Here is an 18,992-nt window from a genome sequence, read left to right as displayed (position 1 = left end):
CAAGAGAGACCTGTTTTCCCCACACACATCACCTCATTATTAACATTAAGTTTCATTGGACACCTCATCACCGTATCAGCCAGCACTGAGGAATACTTCTGCAGTCTTGGTAATTAACACTTGTTTTTACTTCCCCCACAAACCTTCTATTACTGGGAAACTGTCACCTTACTCTCCCATGCTCTTTATCACATGACTGAATAGGAAAAAATTTGGCACATGTTTCTCAAGATTTTTATGGTTTGTCATCCTCCATTGAGAAATCCAACCATTTAATTGACCACTTTTTCTTCTAGTTCATAGCTGATCTTCCCTTTCACCCAAGTACATATTATTTTCTTTACAAATCTTAAACTAAAAACAGTTAAAATGAGAAAAGATTAGATCCATCTAGATATGGAAGACATCTATTAATAGTCTTTAATTGTATGTTTAGCTAGGAAAATAAGAATCGAGACAAGGTACAGAGCAGAACAACGTACAAACTTCAGGAAAAGACGCTATTTTTTAGTACATCTAACACCACGAGAATAAGAGACAAGATTAAAATGCTATAAAAAAAAAAAGCAGCAAATTAAGTGATATGCTATGCCTCTTAGAAGGATATAATAAGCACAATTATTAGAATGTGTAGTGCTAATGATGAACTTAAATCACAAAGTGATTATGTGGGAAGAGATCTTAAGAGATACGCTCAAATGTGCTAACAGAACAGGAGAAGAGAGTTTCGTTGTAGCTAAAACATGAGATCAGAGGAGGGTACACGTGCTGTATATTCAGTGACATCACAGGAAGCTAAGTCAAATGCAGAAAATTATTTGCCACCTGCTTTTTTTCCTAATCCCTCTAACTGCTAAGCATCTACAGAAATATATTCAGAAAAGCTGAACACCAGAAGCTAAATTTACCTTGAAACAGCTTCGCTGAGAAATGTAATTGAGAGTTGTCTTAATTATCCCAGGCTGGAAAAACAGAAATCATATACCCATCAGCCACCACTGGTGAAATCTCAACCATCACTCTCCTATAGCCCAGTTTCTCTGGGCTTAATTCACTTGTGTAAGATGGTGTCAAATGAGCTGCCATAGGGTACTTGAGACATTTGGCATGGGCTGTAAGATGTGGCAGAGCCCCTGTGGATGCTCCCACTTGTGTAGAGGCAGCACAAGGTCAAGCAAGATCTAAAAGATGTTTGAGGGGACCTCCAGTGTCACCAGTCATTTGTGCAAGCAACTAATTAGGTCTCTAAATCCACTCAATCAAGACAATGATAGTGGAGTTTCCCTGTTGCAGCGAGCCCTTCTCTCGGGGACACGGCTCTTCTCCGGAGCTCTCTTGCCGTTCCTCTCCTCAGGCATCTTCATCTCTTCTGCTTCTGGGAGCATGCCTTTTATCTTGCCCTTCAGCCCCGCCCATTTCTGGCTGGGGCAGGCCCTAATTATTGGGCACAGCTGGGCCTAAGCTCCCAGTTCATTATCGGCGACACCTGAGGACTTGTGGTTCTCTCTACATTTCCCCCCTTTTTGTTGTTTGTTGAAAAAATAAACTTTTTTTTTTTTTCAATAATTTACAACATTTCATTTTCAATAATTTAACATTTCATTATTTTTAACATTTCATTTTAACATTTCATTTTCAAACATTTCAATAATTTAAACATTTCATTATTTTTCTATTTTTAACATTTCATCATTATTTTTCAACATTTTTGTGGGGGAAAAATTCTGGCTCTTACCGGCTTTTTTGCACCGCTTTAGCCTTTGTTATCAGCAGGAGTTTAGCCTTTGTTATCAGCAGGAGATGAGGTCTCGTGAGCACCAGCTCAGCTTCCGCTGGTACTCGCCACCTCGGGATGCCTGGCCACGCAGAGGCTTCTCCGAGCATTCAGCGCACCAGTCTTATCACGTGTCCCTGGGGGCTCCGTTTCAGGACCGCATCGCGTGTCCCTGGGAGGCTCCGTTTCAGGACCGCAGTGACTTGATGCACACTCAGAGCTCCGCTTCAGCTTCAGCATTCCTTGGACTTGAGTTCCGTGCGCCAACTCACTGCGCCTTTCAAGCCTCATTCTTCTCTCCTGCCTGGCTTGCCATTCCGGGCTGTTGTATCTTGCCATGCTTGGCTTTTACTCCGAGCTCTACACGCCACCTACAGCATTTAAGCCTGGCCTTGTGGAGCTTTTTTTTTCGTGGTTGCGTTTTTGGAGCTCTTTATAGAGCATCCCGCACCACTGTAGTAGCTCCATCTGACGTGGTTGCGTATTTCGAAGCTCTTTATATCGCCTTTCGCATTTAAGCCAGGCTTTGTAGAGCTTCCCGCACCAACGTGGTCGTGTAGAGCTTCTTTTTTTACCTCAGCGTTCACGGCTGCTATTGTTGCCCGCATTCTCCACCAGTTGTTGCGGCGAGCCCTTCTCTTGGGGACACGGCTCTTCTCCGGAGCCCTCTTGCCATTCCTCTCCTCAGGCATCTTCATCTCTTCTGCTTCTGGGAGCATGCCTTTTATCATGCCCTTCAGCCCCGCCCATTTCCGGCTGGGGCAGGCCCTAATTATTGGGCACAGCTGGGCCTAAGCTCCCAGTTCATTATCGGCGACACCTGAGGACTTGTGGTTCTCTCTACATTTCCCAAGGAAACTTTTTGATTTCTAACTGGAAAAGCAAATATTCAAAACCAAGTTGCTTGTAAGAACGACAAGGCTTCAGCACAGTTTTTCAAATACAGTACTGAAACAGGCACTGCTGGAACATTTTATAACTACTGTTTTAAATAAAAACTTCCAGTTTGCTGATTCAAAATTAATTTCAGCTGGAAATGCAAGCTAATTGAAGGGAAAAGTTAGAATGAGTGAAACTAAATGTAAGGTACTGAAATGCAGAATTGAAATGAATGTTCTAAACCAATTTTTCCCCCATTTTTAATTTGATTTTTGTCCTGATTCAGTAAAGAGAAATGTTTTAATACTTTGAAAATTTCTGTGGGATGGGAATCCATTTCATGATGATCTGTAACATAATCTTTGTAAAGTATTTTGAGAATATAACAATCTGAGGCTTCACATCTCTGAGGGATATGATTAACGTTATTTAACCCAGAGATAAAGTGAGGCATAAAAATAACTTAAGAGTAAAAGGATTAAAAGAAAATCCAAAGCTAAAATTGACCAGTTCAGAAACCATCTCCTTGCTACCTCCTTGTTTTAACCACCAGAATTTAATACCCAAAATGCCAACTCAGTCTCTACGTTAAAGATCAGTGCCTGGTAGATCCAGAGAGGCTGAAACTGAGAATCAGGGAGCAAGGATTCTTTGGCACTAGTTTCCCATCCTCACCTCTCAACATGGAGAATGCTGAAATTTCATATACGTGGAGACATGTGCATGGGTGAGCAGTGCTGTGTATGCAGAGACACCTTCCCAGAGTTGCTTGCCACTGCTAGCAGTGGCAGTTCCCCGATTAGGTTTAGGGTGCTGACAGGGGAATCTCTTACCAAGGAAATAACTTATTATGAGCCAGTCACATGAACTCCTGTTGTTGGGATTTCAGAGACAAAAGAACATGAAAACAAAGTAATGAGAAAATGCGACCTTTCGGAAAGCAAGTAAGTCTTACAGAACAAGATTAAAACTGAGACTTAAAAGATTTGTATTTTTACTTCAGTTGAATACTTGGTTGATCTGCAGAGACAAAGACAAACAGTGGTCAATAAAAGAAGCACTCAACTGTATGGCTGTAAAAATATCTGGATAATAACCCAAAAGCCTGTTATAAAATAAATGACACAGAGAGTTGATAAGGTGATGTAATTAAAGGATAGTGTGAAGTTTGGACATTAGATCACTACAGCAGGAAGAGAGCAGAGATCTCTCATTTCTTCTTGCCTAGATAACTGCACTTCCTGTTATCAAGGCAAAAGCAGTTCTTCGTTTTCAGTGCATTTTAATATTAAGCTAGTTGAAGGTTCAAAGATAAACTGTTTGGAGTTTGAGATTTTAAAAGGCCTTGATAGGATGTGTAGTTGGATCCACCTAGGATATATTTCAAAGGGAAACAAATTTTGGAGATTTGGAAGGTATTTGGAATTGTGGGACTACTATCAGTTTGAAAGGAATTATACTTAGCTTCATACATGAATTGAACTAAGTATAATCTTTATGGTTTGGAAAAATACTTAGAATTTTATGAGAGGGTGACTAGGAACCTTACATTTTAGTCTTGAAAGATGCTAGTATTTCTGAGACTACTTGGTTTTGATTGTAAGCCTCTTTATTTGTAGTTCTGCCTCAACACAGCTGTTAATTTTAAGTATTTGTCTATTATGTATGCTTTCATTTTGAAACTCATGTTAAAAATAGGCAGTTGTTCTGGTATATTTTAAAAGGGTTGATAGTTGCTTCTAAGAGCAACTATTTCTAGGATAGATCATTGATCATTTGGGTTTTTCCTGGATGAGGATCTAAATACTAAGATATGAAGGGAAAAGTATTTTTATTGCCAAAACTGTATTGCTGGAATGTATTTTACAGGCCTGTATTTTAATACAATCAATGACACTACAATTCATCTGTAGTCAGAAGAGTGATTAATGTGTTTAACAGCACTGTAATACAGATAAGGATGTTGAGGTTTTTCCTTTACTCTGCCATAGCCCTAATTTTTGCATTTTACAAGAATCTTTGCGATAATTTTTAGCAATGCATAGGTCCTAAGGCTGAAATGGGCAAAACTGTTTACATTCTTCAGGTATTTTTTGCCAAATACCATGCTCTTACAAATGCAACAAAACCACAAAGTCCTGGATGTAAGAGAAGGTTTCAGTGCTGTAACAGCAGCACTGGCACAGGAGAGCCTATGTGTGGCTCTGCACTCCACAGCTGTCCGAAAATGATAGCATGCATGCTCTTGTTAGAAAACAGCTGCATGTCTTCAGCCATATCATCATTCTCCTTTGGCCTGATTGCTTTTTAAGAGTGGACACAAGGTAATTCAAATGAGCTAATTTAAATTAAATTACTCAAAAAATTGAAAAGAAAAAAAAACTTGCATTGTCAGATAATCATATAATATCTGATTATAATTACCTGGTTCCTAAACCTTCTACAAAGTTCTGTGTAATTTTAGCTTAGCTTTTCAAACCAAAACAAATTATAAATCAGGTGGTTATAAGTATTATGAGGCTTTCTAAAATTGACTCATTTCAGGGACAGTGGTAACAGAGTACCTTAATAAATTTAGAAAAACTCTGTGGGCAAAGAACAAATACTACAAATTCTTTTTCAGTACATGCTTTCTCCTCCCTGCCTAGCATTATCTTTTACACTGAAACACAAAAGGCATCCTTTTCAAAAATGACAGGCAATTTTCGGGACTGAGTCAGATGTGGATTGAAAGAAGTTGGATTTAAGAAGTGTTCAGTGTCTGTTTTAACAGCTGCCTCTTTATCCTCCAAGACAGGCTTTTAATATCTCTGGCATCTTCTGATCTGTCACCACACCACATCTTTGCACTGAAGCAAAATGTCCTTGCACAACTGCCCAAGTTGTGCTATCCATGCAGACCCCATCTCTGTGTTGCCCTTTACCCCTGAGCATAATACCTTGACTACAGAATGCAGATCTGATACTTCTCTGAATGGAGTGAAAGGACATGTTATGGACTGAGGAGGGACCTCCCTAGTAGGCATCAGAGTAGCATTTTTTATCTGCCTACAATTCTCCAGTATGTTCTCAGATACTTACTGCCAAGCATTTTCCAGTGTATTCCAATGCTCGGTTTTGAATTTTCCTCAAGATATATTATTAATTTTAAAAAGATTAAAATATAATTCCTATGATAGCTTCTCTTTGCTCACTAACTCTTTGCTTTCCCTCACTAACCTTCCCTGACCAAAGTACCTCCTCCATAAAACCTAAGATTCTGCTATTGAGTGTGAAGGTTCACACAGAGAGACAATGAAAAAAAGCCATTATCAGCAACTTAAGAAAGCAAAAGGAAGAGGAGGTAAACAAGGAAGCACATTAGTGGTTTCATCTTCTGTTCTATAGTAAGGAATCCACATCTCTGATTTTTACAAAGCCGACAAAATATAACATTTATCCACCTTCATCCCTTCCATTACTCTTGTCTCTGCCAAATGCGGTTTGGGGTTACTTCAATAACCCCCCATATTAACCAGCTTCTCCATTTCCCTGCTTCTCCATATTTGCCTTTTCCAGCTACACAACTTCATTGCTCCCAAATGCCACTCACAGCTGCACCATGCCACAATCATTCCCTTTTGCTCTTCTTGCATGTTAGGCAGCTCCTCACCAGCCCTCATTCTCCTCTTCCCCTCCCCTCCTCACTCTTAATTAAAACACAGTACATGCTCCTTTCCTCACCATGAAACTGATTTAATTAATGTGAGTTAATTAACTAGTTTGGGTATCTTATAGTTCCTGAGACCTAGTATTTTCAAATAAGATGAGGTAAGTAACACGGTCTGCAGTGATAATAAAATACAGCAAAAGCTTTTCCCTGTCAGCCTGACTTCTGTCAGGATACAAGTGTTGCTGATGAACAGGAAGAAATGACACAATAATTTTGTCTTCTTTAGCATTCTGCAAAGTGTATCACAGAAAGTTGCCCATATCCTGCACACCAAAGCATCCTGGAAGTTTGCCTAGTTAGAAGCATTTCTCAAAAACAGAAGCTGTGAAAGGGCTTTGGAAATGAAGTGTTAAATTACAGTTGCCATTTCTGAAATCTTTGCTAGCAGCAAAATCTTGTTGAAGAGACATCAGCACAGATATGTGAGGTAAAAATTTAAAGAGTATTTTCTATTCTGATTTAAAAATAAAGCAACAATCAGAAGAATCTAAAAATATAGATGCAAGACAAAAGACTAGGGACTCTTCAGTGACTTCTACAGTGAAAAATATCCTATTTCATAAGGCAGACCACAGCACAAGTATTGGGCAGGCAAAGATCAGCATCCAACAGCAGAGGCACCCCTCTCCCGGCGGCCTGGGGCAGGGAGGCTTCCTCCAGGTCAGACACAGAACAGCTCTTCTCTCTGCTCATTCAAAGGAACATGACTGTGCCCAGCACTGTCCTCTCTCAGGCTGTTGAGGTTAAGGACTGTCCCTGTAGTCACCGAATGACAAAATCCATTGGTGTCATAAAGCTGTCCTCTACTAAACAGTGTACATGTAAAGAGAAGCTCCTCACAATTTCTCATTCTTCTGCAAGAACAAGTATTTTTAAGTCCTTGCTCGTCCGGTAGAAAAACTGATGCTATCAGTTCACACCCAACTCCGTTCCACTAAGGATTCTGACTTTTTGATTGTGTTCCTGACAAGCCAAATTTCCTTCGTGAAAATACCAGTACCTCCCCTTCCTGAAGCCCATTTCCATTATCATTATTATGGCTAGTATAGGTGGGCTCAGATCAGTCAAGATGAACAAGCATAAAATCTACTCCCTAGGCAGCAACACAAAAGTTGTTTCTAATAGAATCATAGAATCATAGAATTGCTCAGGCTGGAAAAGACCTTCCAGATCATCGATTCCAGCCTTGTCCTAACCCTATTACCCTGTTCCTGATGACCCACCAGTAAACCATGTCCCCACGCACCACATCCAGCTGATTTTTAAACACACTCAGGGATGGAGACTCAACCACATACCTGGGGAGCCTGTTCCAGTGCTTAACAACCCTTTCTGTAAGGAAGTTTCTCTTGATATCCAACATAAACCACCCCTAATGCAACTTGAAGCCATTTCCCCTTGTCCTGCCATTTGTCACCAGTGAGAAGACAAATGAGACACCAGTGAGACAAACCCCACTCTCACTACAACCTCCTTTCAGGTATTTGTGAAGAGTGATAAGGTCTCCCCTCAGGCTCCTTTTCCACAGACTATACAGCCCCAAGACCCTCAGTCACTCCTCATAAGGGATGTTTTCCAAACCCTTCACCAGCTTTGTTGCCCTTTTTTGGACTTGCTCCAGCACCTCAATGTCCTTTTTGTACTGAGGTGCCCAGAACCAAACACAGTATTTGAGGTGGGGCCTCTCTAGTGCCAAGAGAGGGAGGTAAATGAGCACTTCTTTTTATAAGTGTATTTTGTTAGCTTTTTTTTCCTCAGCTTATGGAACAATATCTGTCCAAATTATGGTATGCACATATCATATGGTCGATATGATTTTTTAATTACACAATTAATACTATATATACTACATTATCCCATGATTGATCTTAGAAAATTCAAAGGTACTTATCAGCATTCCCCTTGTGCTTTTAGCAAGTTGGTGCTTAACTAGTCACCCACCTGGTAAGTAAGATCCCCGTCACTACTTAAGCAATAATGCCATGCAAAAAAGTAAGAATACACGGCAATACCCAAACACAGTTATGCTTTCACTACTCAAATAATTATCAGTAAAGAGACAGACACAGCCTTTTTTCTGAAAGGCCTGAGTAAATGATCTTTGTGCACGAAATTCAGGGGAGACTGGAAGGGAAATAAATAGCTATTTATACTTATACTATAGATAAATTAATGGTAAAAAGAAGACTAGGGAAGGTGTGGGCCCCTTCAGAAAGAAAACGGGGGAACTAGTGACAAGTGGCATGGAGAAGGCTGAGATTCTCAATGACTTCTTCACTGGCACTTGAAGGGCTCCAGCCACACTCCTGAAGTCACAGGAGATAATAGCAGGGGCTGAAAGAAAGAACTTCCAGTGAAGTGAAGATCAGGTTCACAACCATCTGAAGAACCTGAAAGTGTACAAGACCATGGGACCCGATGGATTACACCCACGGGTACTGAGGGAACTGGTGGATGAGGCTGCCAAACCGCTGTCTATTATATTCCAAAAGTCATGGCACTCCAGTGAAGTCCCCGCTGACTGGAAAAGGGGAAACATAACTCCCATTTTCAAAAAGGAAAAGATGGATGTACCACGGAAATACACACCAGTCAGTCTCACCTCTGCAGGAGGCACTGCTGAGACAGAAGAATAATGAAGAGTTGACTGGGTATTATCAACATGGCTTCACTGAGGGCTGCATCAAGAGGAGTGTAGCCAGCAGGTCAAGGGAGGTGATTCTCTGCCTCTACTCTTGTGAGATCCCAGCTGGAGTACTGCATTCAGTTCTAGAGCTCCTTTTACAAGAAAGATATGGATGTGCTGGAACATTTCCAGAGAAGGGCCATGAGGATGATCAGAGGGCTGGAGCACCTCTCCTATGAAGACAGACTGAAAGAGTTGGGGGTTATTCAGTTTCAAGAAGAGAAGAGTCCAAGGAGACCTTATTGTAGCCTGCCAGTATCTTAAAGCTGCTGAGAGACTCCTTAGGATCTTGGGTAGTGGTAGGACTAGGGGAAATGGGTTAAAACTAGAGTTAGGTAGATTCAGATTAGATGTTAGGAAGAAGTTCTTCACCATGAAGGTGGTGAGACACTGAAACAGGTTGCCCAGATAGGTGGTTGAAGCCCTGGAAGTTTTTAAGGCTAGGCTGAATGAGGCTTTGGGCAAACAGATCTAGTGGGAGGTGTCCCTGCCCATGGTAGAGGGGGTTGGACATGAATGATCTTTGAGGTTCCTTTCAACAATTCTGTGATTCTATGAAATCATTTATCTTGCAGTGAAATGACTGCTGAGCATCTCTGCTGCCTGTTGTAAAGCCTTTCAGTTACCATGATTACTACATGGTGTTAGATCCATGATTCTGTACAGCTGCAGTTTTACTGGTCATGTCCCTGGCTTGCCTCATTCAACTGAATTTTCCCTTGTCAAACCACTCAGAGAAAGGCACAGAGGATTACCACATTGCAGCACATATGAATACCCTGTCCATACCTCAATTTGAACTGCTTCCTTTTTCCTCTTTCCTCATAGGTAGCTTCAATAGGTAGGTTCAACACCTAGCAAGACATTTGCCTTTAGGATATTATCATGAAGAAGCAAAGATTAGCTACAGAAACTGAATGCATGATAACAACATTATGCAAGTGAGCAGTACCTCAGCAACATGAACTTAATTACTTTGATAACATCCAAATGCTTATTTCTCCACTTTTGAAGAGACAAGCTCTGTATATTTTTTAAAAGGCAAAACTTACACCCATAACAGATCTGCACTTCAGTATAGTGTACAAAAGGTTTATGGATTTCATCAGAACTGATAATTTTATTGTCTAGACCACATATTATTTTTCAATAAGATTTTTTTGTCATATCTGTGAAGCATTCTTGTAATGATGGATGAGACTGGTGCCTCAAAATAATCATTTTCTCTTTCAGCAAGGAAACCCACTGAACCCTGTCAGATGGAATATCCCCTCAGCCCCTGTAGCCTTATAATATAAGGGCATAATCTGTTCTCACAAGGGTATACAGCAATCCAGGACTAAACATACACATAAATAAAGGATTGTTATATGAGGAAAGAATATGAATTACACAGTTACTACAAAAGTTTTAAACTTCTGCTTGGATAAATTGAAATTGCTTCTGAAACGTACCAACCACAGGCTTCAAAACTCAAATCAAAGCTGGTGATTTTGGCCATTCTGAGGAATGGCATTCCTAGAAATGGTATCTGTCACTGTTAGTTTTATTCTCTCATAAAATGAGAAGTACGGATCAAGTGAAGGCATAAGTGTCAAGTAAGATCTATATCAGTTTGTAAGGAATTGAAATTGTATACCTTCTATGATTTCAGGCCAAGTGTTAGAGCTAAGCTTGACATACAGTTGATTCTATGCACATAAATAAATCACAGTTTATTCATGTATGGTCCTTGAAAGATATTTTCCTGCAGATACAGAGAAAAGGAGTCCAATTGCACATGAGACGGGAAAAACAACTATATGTAATCATTCTCTTCTGTTATAGAATTACAGACACTTATAGTAATGGACTAAGTTGAATTAAGAGCAAACCACTGCCAATTCTCACTTTCACTGTTTGTCACATAGAAAAATCTGTTTGCTGCTTCTATATTCCTCTATAAGATTTCTGCAAAAAAAAATTAAATATGCTGCTTCACATTTCATTTTGAACAGTTAATTGCTGCATAAATACATAGCATGAAGAAAAGCACTGACATTTTATGAAACTAGAATGGTTCTGAAATATTCAGTTGCCTCTTTATCTACATTTCTTATGCAGCAGATACATACAAAAGACCTAACCTGAAGTGACTCTTTGTAAAGGAAGACAAAGTTAAATTTGCCTAGAGAAAGTCTGAACCAGAAGATTTTTCTGTATTTTTTGCAGCTTTACTATTTATGGTGTTTAAAATAATCGTCACGATTAGCCCATAGATAAATCACCCTAAAGAAGCCAGTGTTGCCTGCTCAGCAGGTGAAGGGCCTCAAATGTAGCATAAATACCACTTGCTCCCTGTTATTTACAGTGCCCATTATGGATCCCCAGGAAGCCGTGCCTAATTCATTGGTCTTGCAGGGGAGATGAGCTGACTGTACTGGACTGTGAATTAGGCTACGGAAACATAACACCCCTGAAGCCCACAGGCTGACATTATATATGTGTGTGTGTGTTTATACTCTGTGCCTCCTGCAACATCTACCTGTGTGATCATGCCCCACTGAGCCAGTAAGTAAATCTTGCCAACTTTCTGACCAAAGCCACATGCAAAATCAGCCAGAACACTGCACTGGAGGTAGTTCTTATAACCCACAAATGTGCTGCTTACATTCCAGTTTTCACCCCTCTTTGTGTACTTGAAGAAAAACTGGTCCCTTAGTATAATGTCATAAAAACTGCAGCCCTTACATTAAAAACCAATGTGGAATAACATACAATTAGTTATCAAATGACATGCCATTAATGTAATTTTCCCTGTCTACTGCTTTCACAATAATTGAAGCAATAATAACTTTTCCAATGGAAAAAAAGTATTTTTAGTATATCAATCTTGGGTTTTATTTAATGTGATGGTATGAAAGTATATCTAGTGACATAGAGCCATTGTGCATACCAAGCCACATGTGCCTGTAAGCAGGGCACCAATGAATTGCACAGTCATTCTTTTAGCATTCTAGACACTAATTTGTAACTACACCATAGGGCTTTAGCATAAGCTGGTAGATAATTTTTTAATACGTATTTTGCTAAATGCATATGGTTCCTGTTCTTTAGTATTGTCCTGGTCTGGGCCAGGATAAAATTATTTTTCTGTCTTGTAATTTTACTCTCAGCTGAGTCTCTTCTAAGTAGCTGCACTTGCTGAAATTAACAGCAAGTTTTTCAGTCAAGACTGCTAAAACTCTCTGTTTCTAGCTACAGTTAGAGAATGGTGTGCAGAACCAAGGCCACTGCTTGGTCCTGAGAAAAATCTTGTGCTCTGAAAAGAGAAAGGGAGTAAAGGGGTCACACCTGCAACCCTCCTTTAGGGAGGAGTGGACAAGACAGGTGACCAAATTGACCAAATGGAGTATTCCATCCCATATGCATCATGCACACTACAAATTTGAGGGATCATGGGGGTCAAGCCCTTCCCTTCAGGCCTCTTCCTGCTTTCTTTGGTATCCTGGGAGGATTCGTCCATGCCTGTGGTCCTGATCCGTGCCAGCCTGAATCTGTGTGTTCCTGCCTCCAGCTCCCGACTGCTGCTGACTCCAGGAGTCCAGGCTGGACTTTCCCAGGGCTGCCCTGCAGCCTCGGTGGTGATGTGAGAGTTATTGGGGGGGAAGGGGGAAGGAACATGGTATAGTTTTTCTGTATATTTGTATATATTTTTTTTTTTCCTCCTTTTTTAACATTACTTTTTCATTAAGCTGTGTAGTTTAGCTTCCAACCCATAAATCTGTCTTCCTTATTCTCTCTCCTTTTTTTATCAGAGAGGGGAGGGGGATTAATAGACAGCATCTGTCATTTGGTAAATTGCCAGCCTAGCATTAAACCATGACAAGTATTTACAAACATGTAACAGGACTTTCAAATAGCTTTAAGCAGGAAGTGGTAAAGTAGCTCCATCATCTAACTGGATGAAGTAAACATCCCATCAGTTAGGCCCTCCTTAGGCAAGAGACTTCTCTCCCATTTGTGGGTAAAAGACATAAAACCACAGCGAAAATAAATCCAAAGGAGGAGACAACAGGAAAGAGACCCGCAAAGGAGATACATATATGTATTGTACTGCCTGTAAGGACAGTAAATTCCTGGCAAGGCCTATGCTGATACCTTTTTCTGTGCTATCTCTAGCACGAAATTTTATTTCCAATGTTTAGGAATTGTAATTTTGACAAAAGCTGCAGACAAAGTTTCCTAAGAAATGCTGCATAATTTGCCTCGTTGGTGCAGAACACTACACTTCTACATATCTCAAAATAAAGGTTGAATTCAGAATTAATGTCACATGAAAATTTCCATCCCTGATGTTTTACCATACAAAACATTTACATGCCCAGTAACGTTTACTCCTGAATTACAGTAGCAGTTATTACAATCAATACTGAGTACCTGACAAATCTATTTTAAAATGTCTCTAGAATACTTCAAATGCTTCACATCTCTGTTTTAACTAAGCAAAAAACTATTAACATCTCTATTTCTGAATAGTCAAATCCACTAACATTATATTACACGTTTATTCACTTGCACTAAAGAAATTTTCAAGTGAATAGGAGAGAATCTCTCTCACACTTCACTGAACTGTGAGTCATGAACAATACAACACTATACATTCACTTCTTTTAGCTATTTTTCACAAAGGAACTAATTTCAACCCAGAACTTAAACATACACTTAATACTCTGCTACACTGTTTGAACACAGACAGAAAACCAATAATATACTGTGTTATGTTTGAGTTCAATAATATTCATATTCTAAAAAAGGATAACAAAGTTCTAAATATTTCCCAGTAAATGTAACTATATTTTTAGGATTTCCTTAACAGGAATATTCTAGAAGCTCCAGATGTGTCAAGCAAATTTGGTTTTAAAATTCACTGCTTCATGATCTGCATCTACATAGACAAGCACAAAGTATTCAAGATTGACAGAGTGTCCTCTTTCATGAATGTGTGAACACAGAAGTGTCATTAGTCTAAACAACAATTCTCTAGCACCAGCTCTGTATCCTTGGCTTTAAAATATGATGTCAAAGCTTTTTTAAACAATAAGATGATTTCCCATCATGAGCCAGGAATATCAGCCTGTCCCTGAAGGGATGAAGGAAGTGTGTGAAGTCAGCTGGGAGCAGGAACAAAACAATCTATGAAGTGGAAAAAGGGTAGGGACAGAGATGCCTACTGATTTCAGCCAATGTACCAGTCCCTGAAGGACCAGTTCAACTAGCTTAAAAAATGGAACAGCTGGAACACCCTGCCTTGTACAGAGAAGTCCAGCTCAGCTCCTGACTGCTTCCCAAGTCAAGCAAGGTATACACCCAACAAATGTTACATCTGCCTACTTAGTGTATGAGCATGGAGAGGTCTACTTTGAAGAATTTCTTGGAAAGAAGTATCTGACCTTCCAAACATGTTCTAAATTACTTCATGGCATGTGAGAAAATCAAAAGAAAAGGAGAGGAGACAGATGTGTGATGTAAGACAGAAGATGGAGTCACAGAGAGAGCGGTCAGGTTGCAAATGGGCACACCAAAAGCTTTATCTTCTTCTATTACTCTAAGCTTTTTGCAATTCTCTTAAATAGCCTCATCTTTACTACAGTTTAAATGGAAGGGTCACCACATGATATTGACATCAAGCAAAGTTCAGAGATTTCTAAAGAGCCATCTTCATAAAAATATACATGAAGCACTTGCTTAAACAACTAAAGCCTCTTGAAAGATATTCACTGAGAAATTTAAGTACCTGCTGTCTCCAAGGGCAGGATTCTTGGGTTTAGTATCACTATCATAAACAAAATGCTCTTGTGAGATCACTATGTCATTGTCCATTGTTTCATTTCCCAAGATAGTGATAACAGGATAACCCATCTGTAGTGTCCACTGATCCATTACTTCTTGGATATTTACAGATTTTCCAACCCTTTTTAAAGCCTTTAAAAAAAAGAAAAGTTTCAATATGTGAAAGCAATGTCACCATATAAACATATAAAACTTTTTTTGTCCCAGAGACCACAATTAGTTTTAGAGGTTTAAATAACTATCATGCATTAACACACACATTTACACACAGAACACGCTACTTAATTTAACCAACAGTCCCTGTAAATCTTAGAAATAAACATTGAGCAATCTTGGCAGAGAGGAGAATGACAGTCAGAAAGATGTGTTTTCCACATCATACAGGTAATTCCACTGTAACAGAAGAAAAAATCTGCTGTACAGGGTTTTAACAAGAGTCACATATATACTGGGTGTCTGTTTCCAGCAGATATTTTTGATCAGCTAAGGCTAAAAAAGGCACAGTGTTAGCTGATCTAGAGTACCTAGAATAAAGCATATTCAAAGGGCCTGATTTTGGAAAGTATGGAGGTTCTTTGTACTGAAAATGAAATTACTAGTTATTCAAAAATCCTGTCCCTCATGTCCAAAGTGAGGGCATGTGTACAAAGATATCCCCAGCTCCTTCAGAAACTGAACCTATCATAACACAATATGTTCATATTAGATACTGTATCAATAAAAAAGCTGTTTTAACAGAGGACAGCGCCAGGTGAGAAGCAAGAAGAAAAACTTTTGCTGTGGCATCCAACTTCTGATTAAGACATAGACTTAAGACACTAACTCTGTTCTATGTGTATCAACTCTCATTAACAGTCAGTACAAACCTAGGACTCAGTTCAGCTGCCCACACGTAGGTGCCTAATGTTATTTAACCTTGACCTGCCACTCCAGAAGGATTTCCCCACAGATCTTGAGCCAAAACAATTAGCCCCACCTGAATGTCTTGAACACCCTACTGAACATAATCTGGCCCTAGCTGCCTATATTTGAACAACTATCTCAATGCTCTAATCAAAAGTTAGTGGTTTGGGCTCATTTCAAAATGACTGTCTAGTGGCTACTTAATTGCTCTCTATGCTCTGCTGCCTATACTGTCAGATTTCTGGGACCCTAGATCCCTAGATTCCCTAGATCCCTAGATCCCTGGGATCCCTAGATTTCTGGGACTGCAGATGTTCCTGTTCAGTAAGTTTCAACTGAGATGCCCTAAAATATTAAACACATCCTGCAGAATGGGGCAGGGGGAGTTTCAGCAGACATGATTATCTCATGTGGCAGCTGGGAGCCAGGTAAGATAAACTAAGATAAATGATGTTTAGATGAGACTCGCTCTGTAGGCAAGAAACACAGGAATGCTTGGCTCACTTTATGAAATCAAACTCTGCCCTAATAGATCTCTGAAACTGGCTCTAGAAGCTCAAGCCAAGGTTAGACATGGCAATTAAAGGGAACATGGATATAACATGTCCCTACAAGTGTCTGCAGCATACCAAATGTTATGGTTAATACTTATCTGTTCACACCAAACTTTAAAGCTTTTAATACTTTTGTCCTTCACACAAATCATAATTCCACACAAAATCACAACTTTACATCACACTTGATATAAATGCCAAAGCTCAGCACTGCCCTGTGCTTTCCAGTTTATGGGCCTCAGAATGCTGGCACTAAAATCAATGACAGCAGATCCCATGAAGCATCTTTTAGTGTGCAGTAGCGACATAGCACAAGCAAGGAAATATATTGTAACACAACAAAGGATAGAAATGCCGCAAAAACATATTTTAGTGTTTTCACTATGTTAATGCATAGCTGGAATTTCTTTGCATCAGTTTTCATATTTGCTATGGATCTGAACATCTCAATAAGAACTATTCACACACTCGACAAAAAAATATCACAGTAATTCCTGCTTCTCCATCAGTGCAATAGAGTAAAGCATTTTACCTTTGACAACGTGTTCCATAGATCATTTCTGGCTGCATTGCCATACTTGTGAATGGTTAAATAGTCCTACAGAAATAAAATAAAAGTACAAATCAGTATTACTACATACAAGCCAAACCAATGGAGGTGTGAATCACTGGTATCATAAGTTAAATCACATTAATGCTTGTATTTGTCAGAAATTTAGAAATATACAATATATTCATCCCAAGGGAGTAAATAGTTTAAGCTAGTTTATATTGAAAAAAATTTTTAAAATTTTCATTGACAGCATTTGATGCTCCTCCTTTTCTGTGTGCATCACTCTATAAGCTAAATATTTAAATATACATTTAAAATACTGTCTAATCTCAGAAGGGGTTCATAGGTCATTCTTGGCAATGAAAGAAGAAGCTGCTGAAATACAGTTCCAGTTTCTATTTTAGCAGGTCATTCTGCATCTAGTGTCAAAATTTGCTCACTCAATGACAGCTGAAATTGTTACAAGATTTAACTGAGCAATATTCTACTTGACTCATCTAGGGGTATGCTGAACCTTCAGTGTCAAAATATATCACACTGGCAACTGGGACTATAAACAGACTGTAACAAAGGTTCTCCACAACAGGAAATGGTGGAAAAAGGGTGACAGGAATCCAACTTTGTGCATATGCACAGGTACCTATATGCATGTTTTCATGACATATGTGACTCAGAGTCAGAGGTTATAAATTGAATGCCTTTATTTATTCGGTCACAGATTCAGTGACCGAGGGCTCATTCTTCCCCCATAGCAACCAGAAAGATAACTCCTGATAAGCTACCATCATATTTAATTAACTTCCCAAATAATAGTATAAGCATATGACCTGGTTAGGTCGGGGCCTTTCAGGCAGAAAATTATTTCAAGTTTTGGAAATAACTGAAGAGACAACACTAGTAGTTTCCTATCATCCCATGTCCCTGGACAATAATTCATTTAGTTACAGAAGTTAAATTAAGCAATTATTGTTTTAATAACATATATTTCAAACTTTTTTATTGAAGAATAAAGTGAATCAGAGGCTGCAAATCAATGGGTTCTCCTGCATCTGAATTTCTACCATCCGTACTTTACACAGTGATAGAAGACAAATCCTCATTTATAGCACAATGATAAAACTTGGACAAATTTGCTGTCTCTGTTATCTGTGCTTTGTGTGAAGGAAAATACTTTGGTAATAATTAGAATTTAGAAAGCAAATTTTCTGATACACAAATTGTAGCATCTGTGACAGATTCAGCTTTTGCCAGCCAACTCACATAGTACAATGAGCAGCACCTCCCATTTAATCACAGGCTAGGAAGGCTAAATGAGAATACTGCCTTAGTAAATGCAGTGCTGAGTCTTAACAATGTCATGAGACTAACCTGGAAAAAAGACAACACTATAGGCTGCACCTACAGCACATTTTGTCTAAAAACACAGAATCGTATGAGGCATGGTGAAATATTCAATAGCTTTCTAAGCTAAAGTAGTTGCATTGCAACTTAAAAGCTAAAACAAGAATAAATAAAAGTGGGACAAGGTAAATAAATAACAATAAATATACTGCACATTCTAAGTGCCACTAGGAAATGCTGCTTGCACTGGTCCTTCTGAGAGATGCTTTCAGAATCATTAACACAGAAAAATAAAGCGGGTGGAATACCTGAGGCTTTACTCCATCCAATCCTGCTTACCAATCACCAAACACCTAGAAACAGGGCAAGGGTACAGTGATACTTCCTCTGTATGCTCTCCCATCATCTAGCACTTCATGGCACAAGGAATGTTGAGCACATTAGTATCTTTATATTTAATAGTTATCTTCTGTGAATTTAGCCAGTTGCTTTCTCAACCCATATAACTGTTCAGCATTTGTGACACCTTACAAAAAGCAATTCCCACTTCAGTGATCTGCTGTATGAAGACTCCTGTTTCAAACATCTGCCTGTCTGCTGGTTTCATCTACTGCTCCTGAGCTCTGGCACTAGAAGACACAACTGGTCTCTGCTTCACTCTCCCTGAGCTGTTCATTCATAAATCGGTATCATATGTTTTCTCATACCAGAGCCTGCTTTCATACTGAGAATACCACCAGACTTTACACCATTCAAAC

General features: G+C 39.3%; 1 protein-coding gene across 1 annotated transcript in view; it reads right to left on the bottom strand.

The window, feature by feature from the left end:
* TRHDE (thyrotropin releasing hormone degrading enzyme) overlaps positions 1 to 18,992 on the bottom strand; it is a 193,308-nt gene that overhangs the window by 59,089 nt on the left and 115,227 nt on the right. Inside the window, exons 8-9 of the mRNA XM_071767085.1 lie at positions 16,873 to 16,938; positions 14,828 to 15,015 (exon numbers count right to left, since the gene is read on the bottom strand). Of these exons, the coding sequence (XP_071623186.1) occupies positions 14,828 to 15,015; positions 16,873 to 16,938 (254 nt within the window). The remainder of the gene's footprint in view (positions 1 to 14,827; positions 15,016 to 16,872; positions 16,939 to 18,992) is intronic.

The sequence above is a fragment of the Heliangelus exortis genome, chromosome 1 (genome assembly GCF_036169615.1).
Source record: "Heliangelus exortis chromosome 1, bHelExo1.hap1, whole genome shotgun sequence".
NCBI classification, from domain to species: domain Eukaryota; kingdom Metazoa; phylum Chordata; class Aves; order Apodiformes; family Trochilidae; genus Heliangelus; species Heliangelus exortis.
This window is presented reverse-complemented; position numbering and strand designations above follow the sequence as displayed.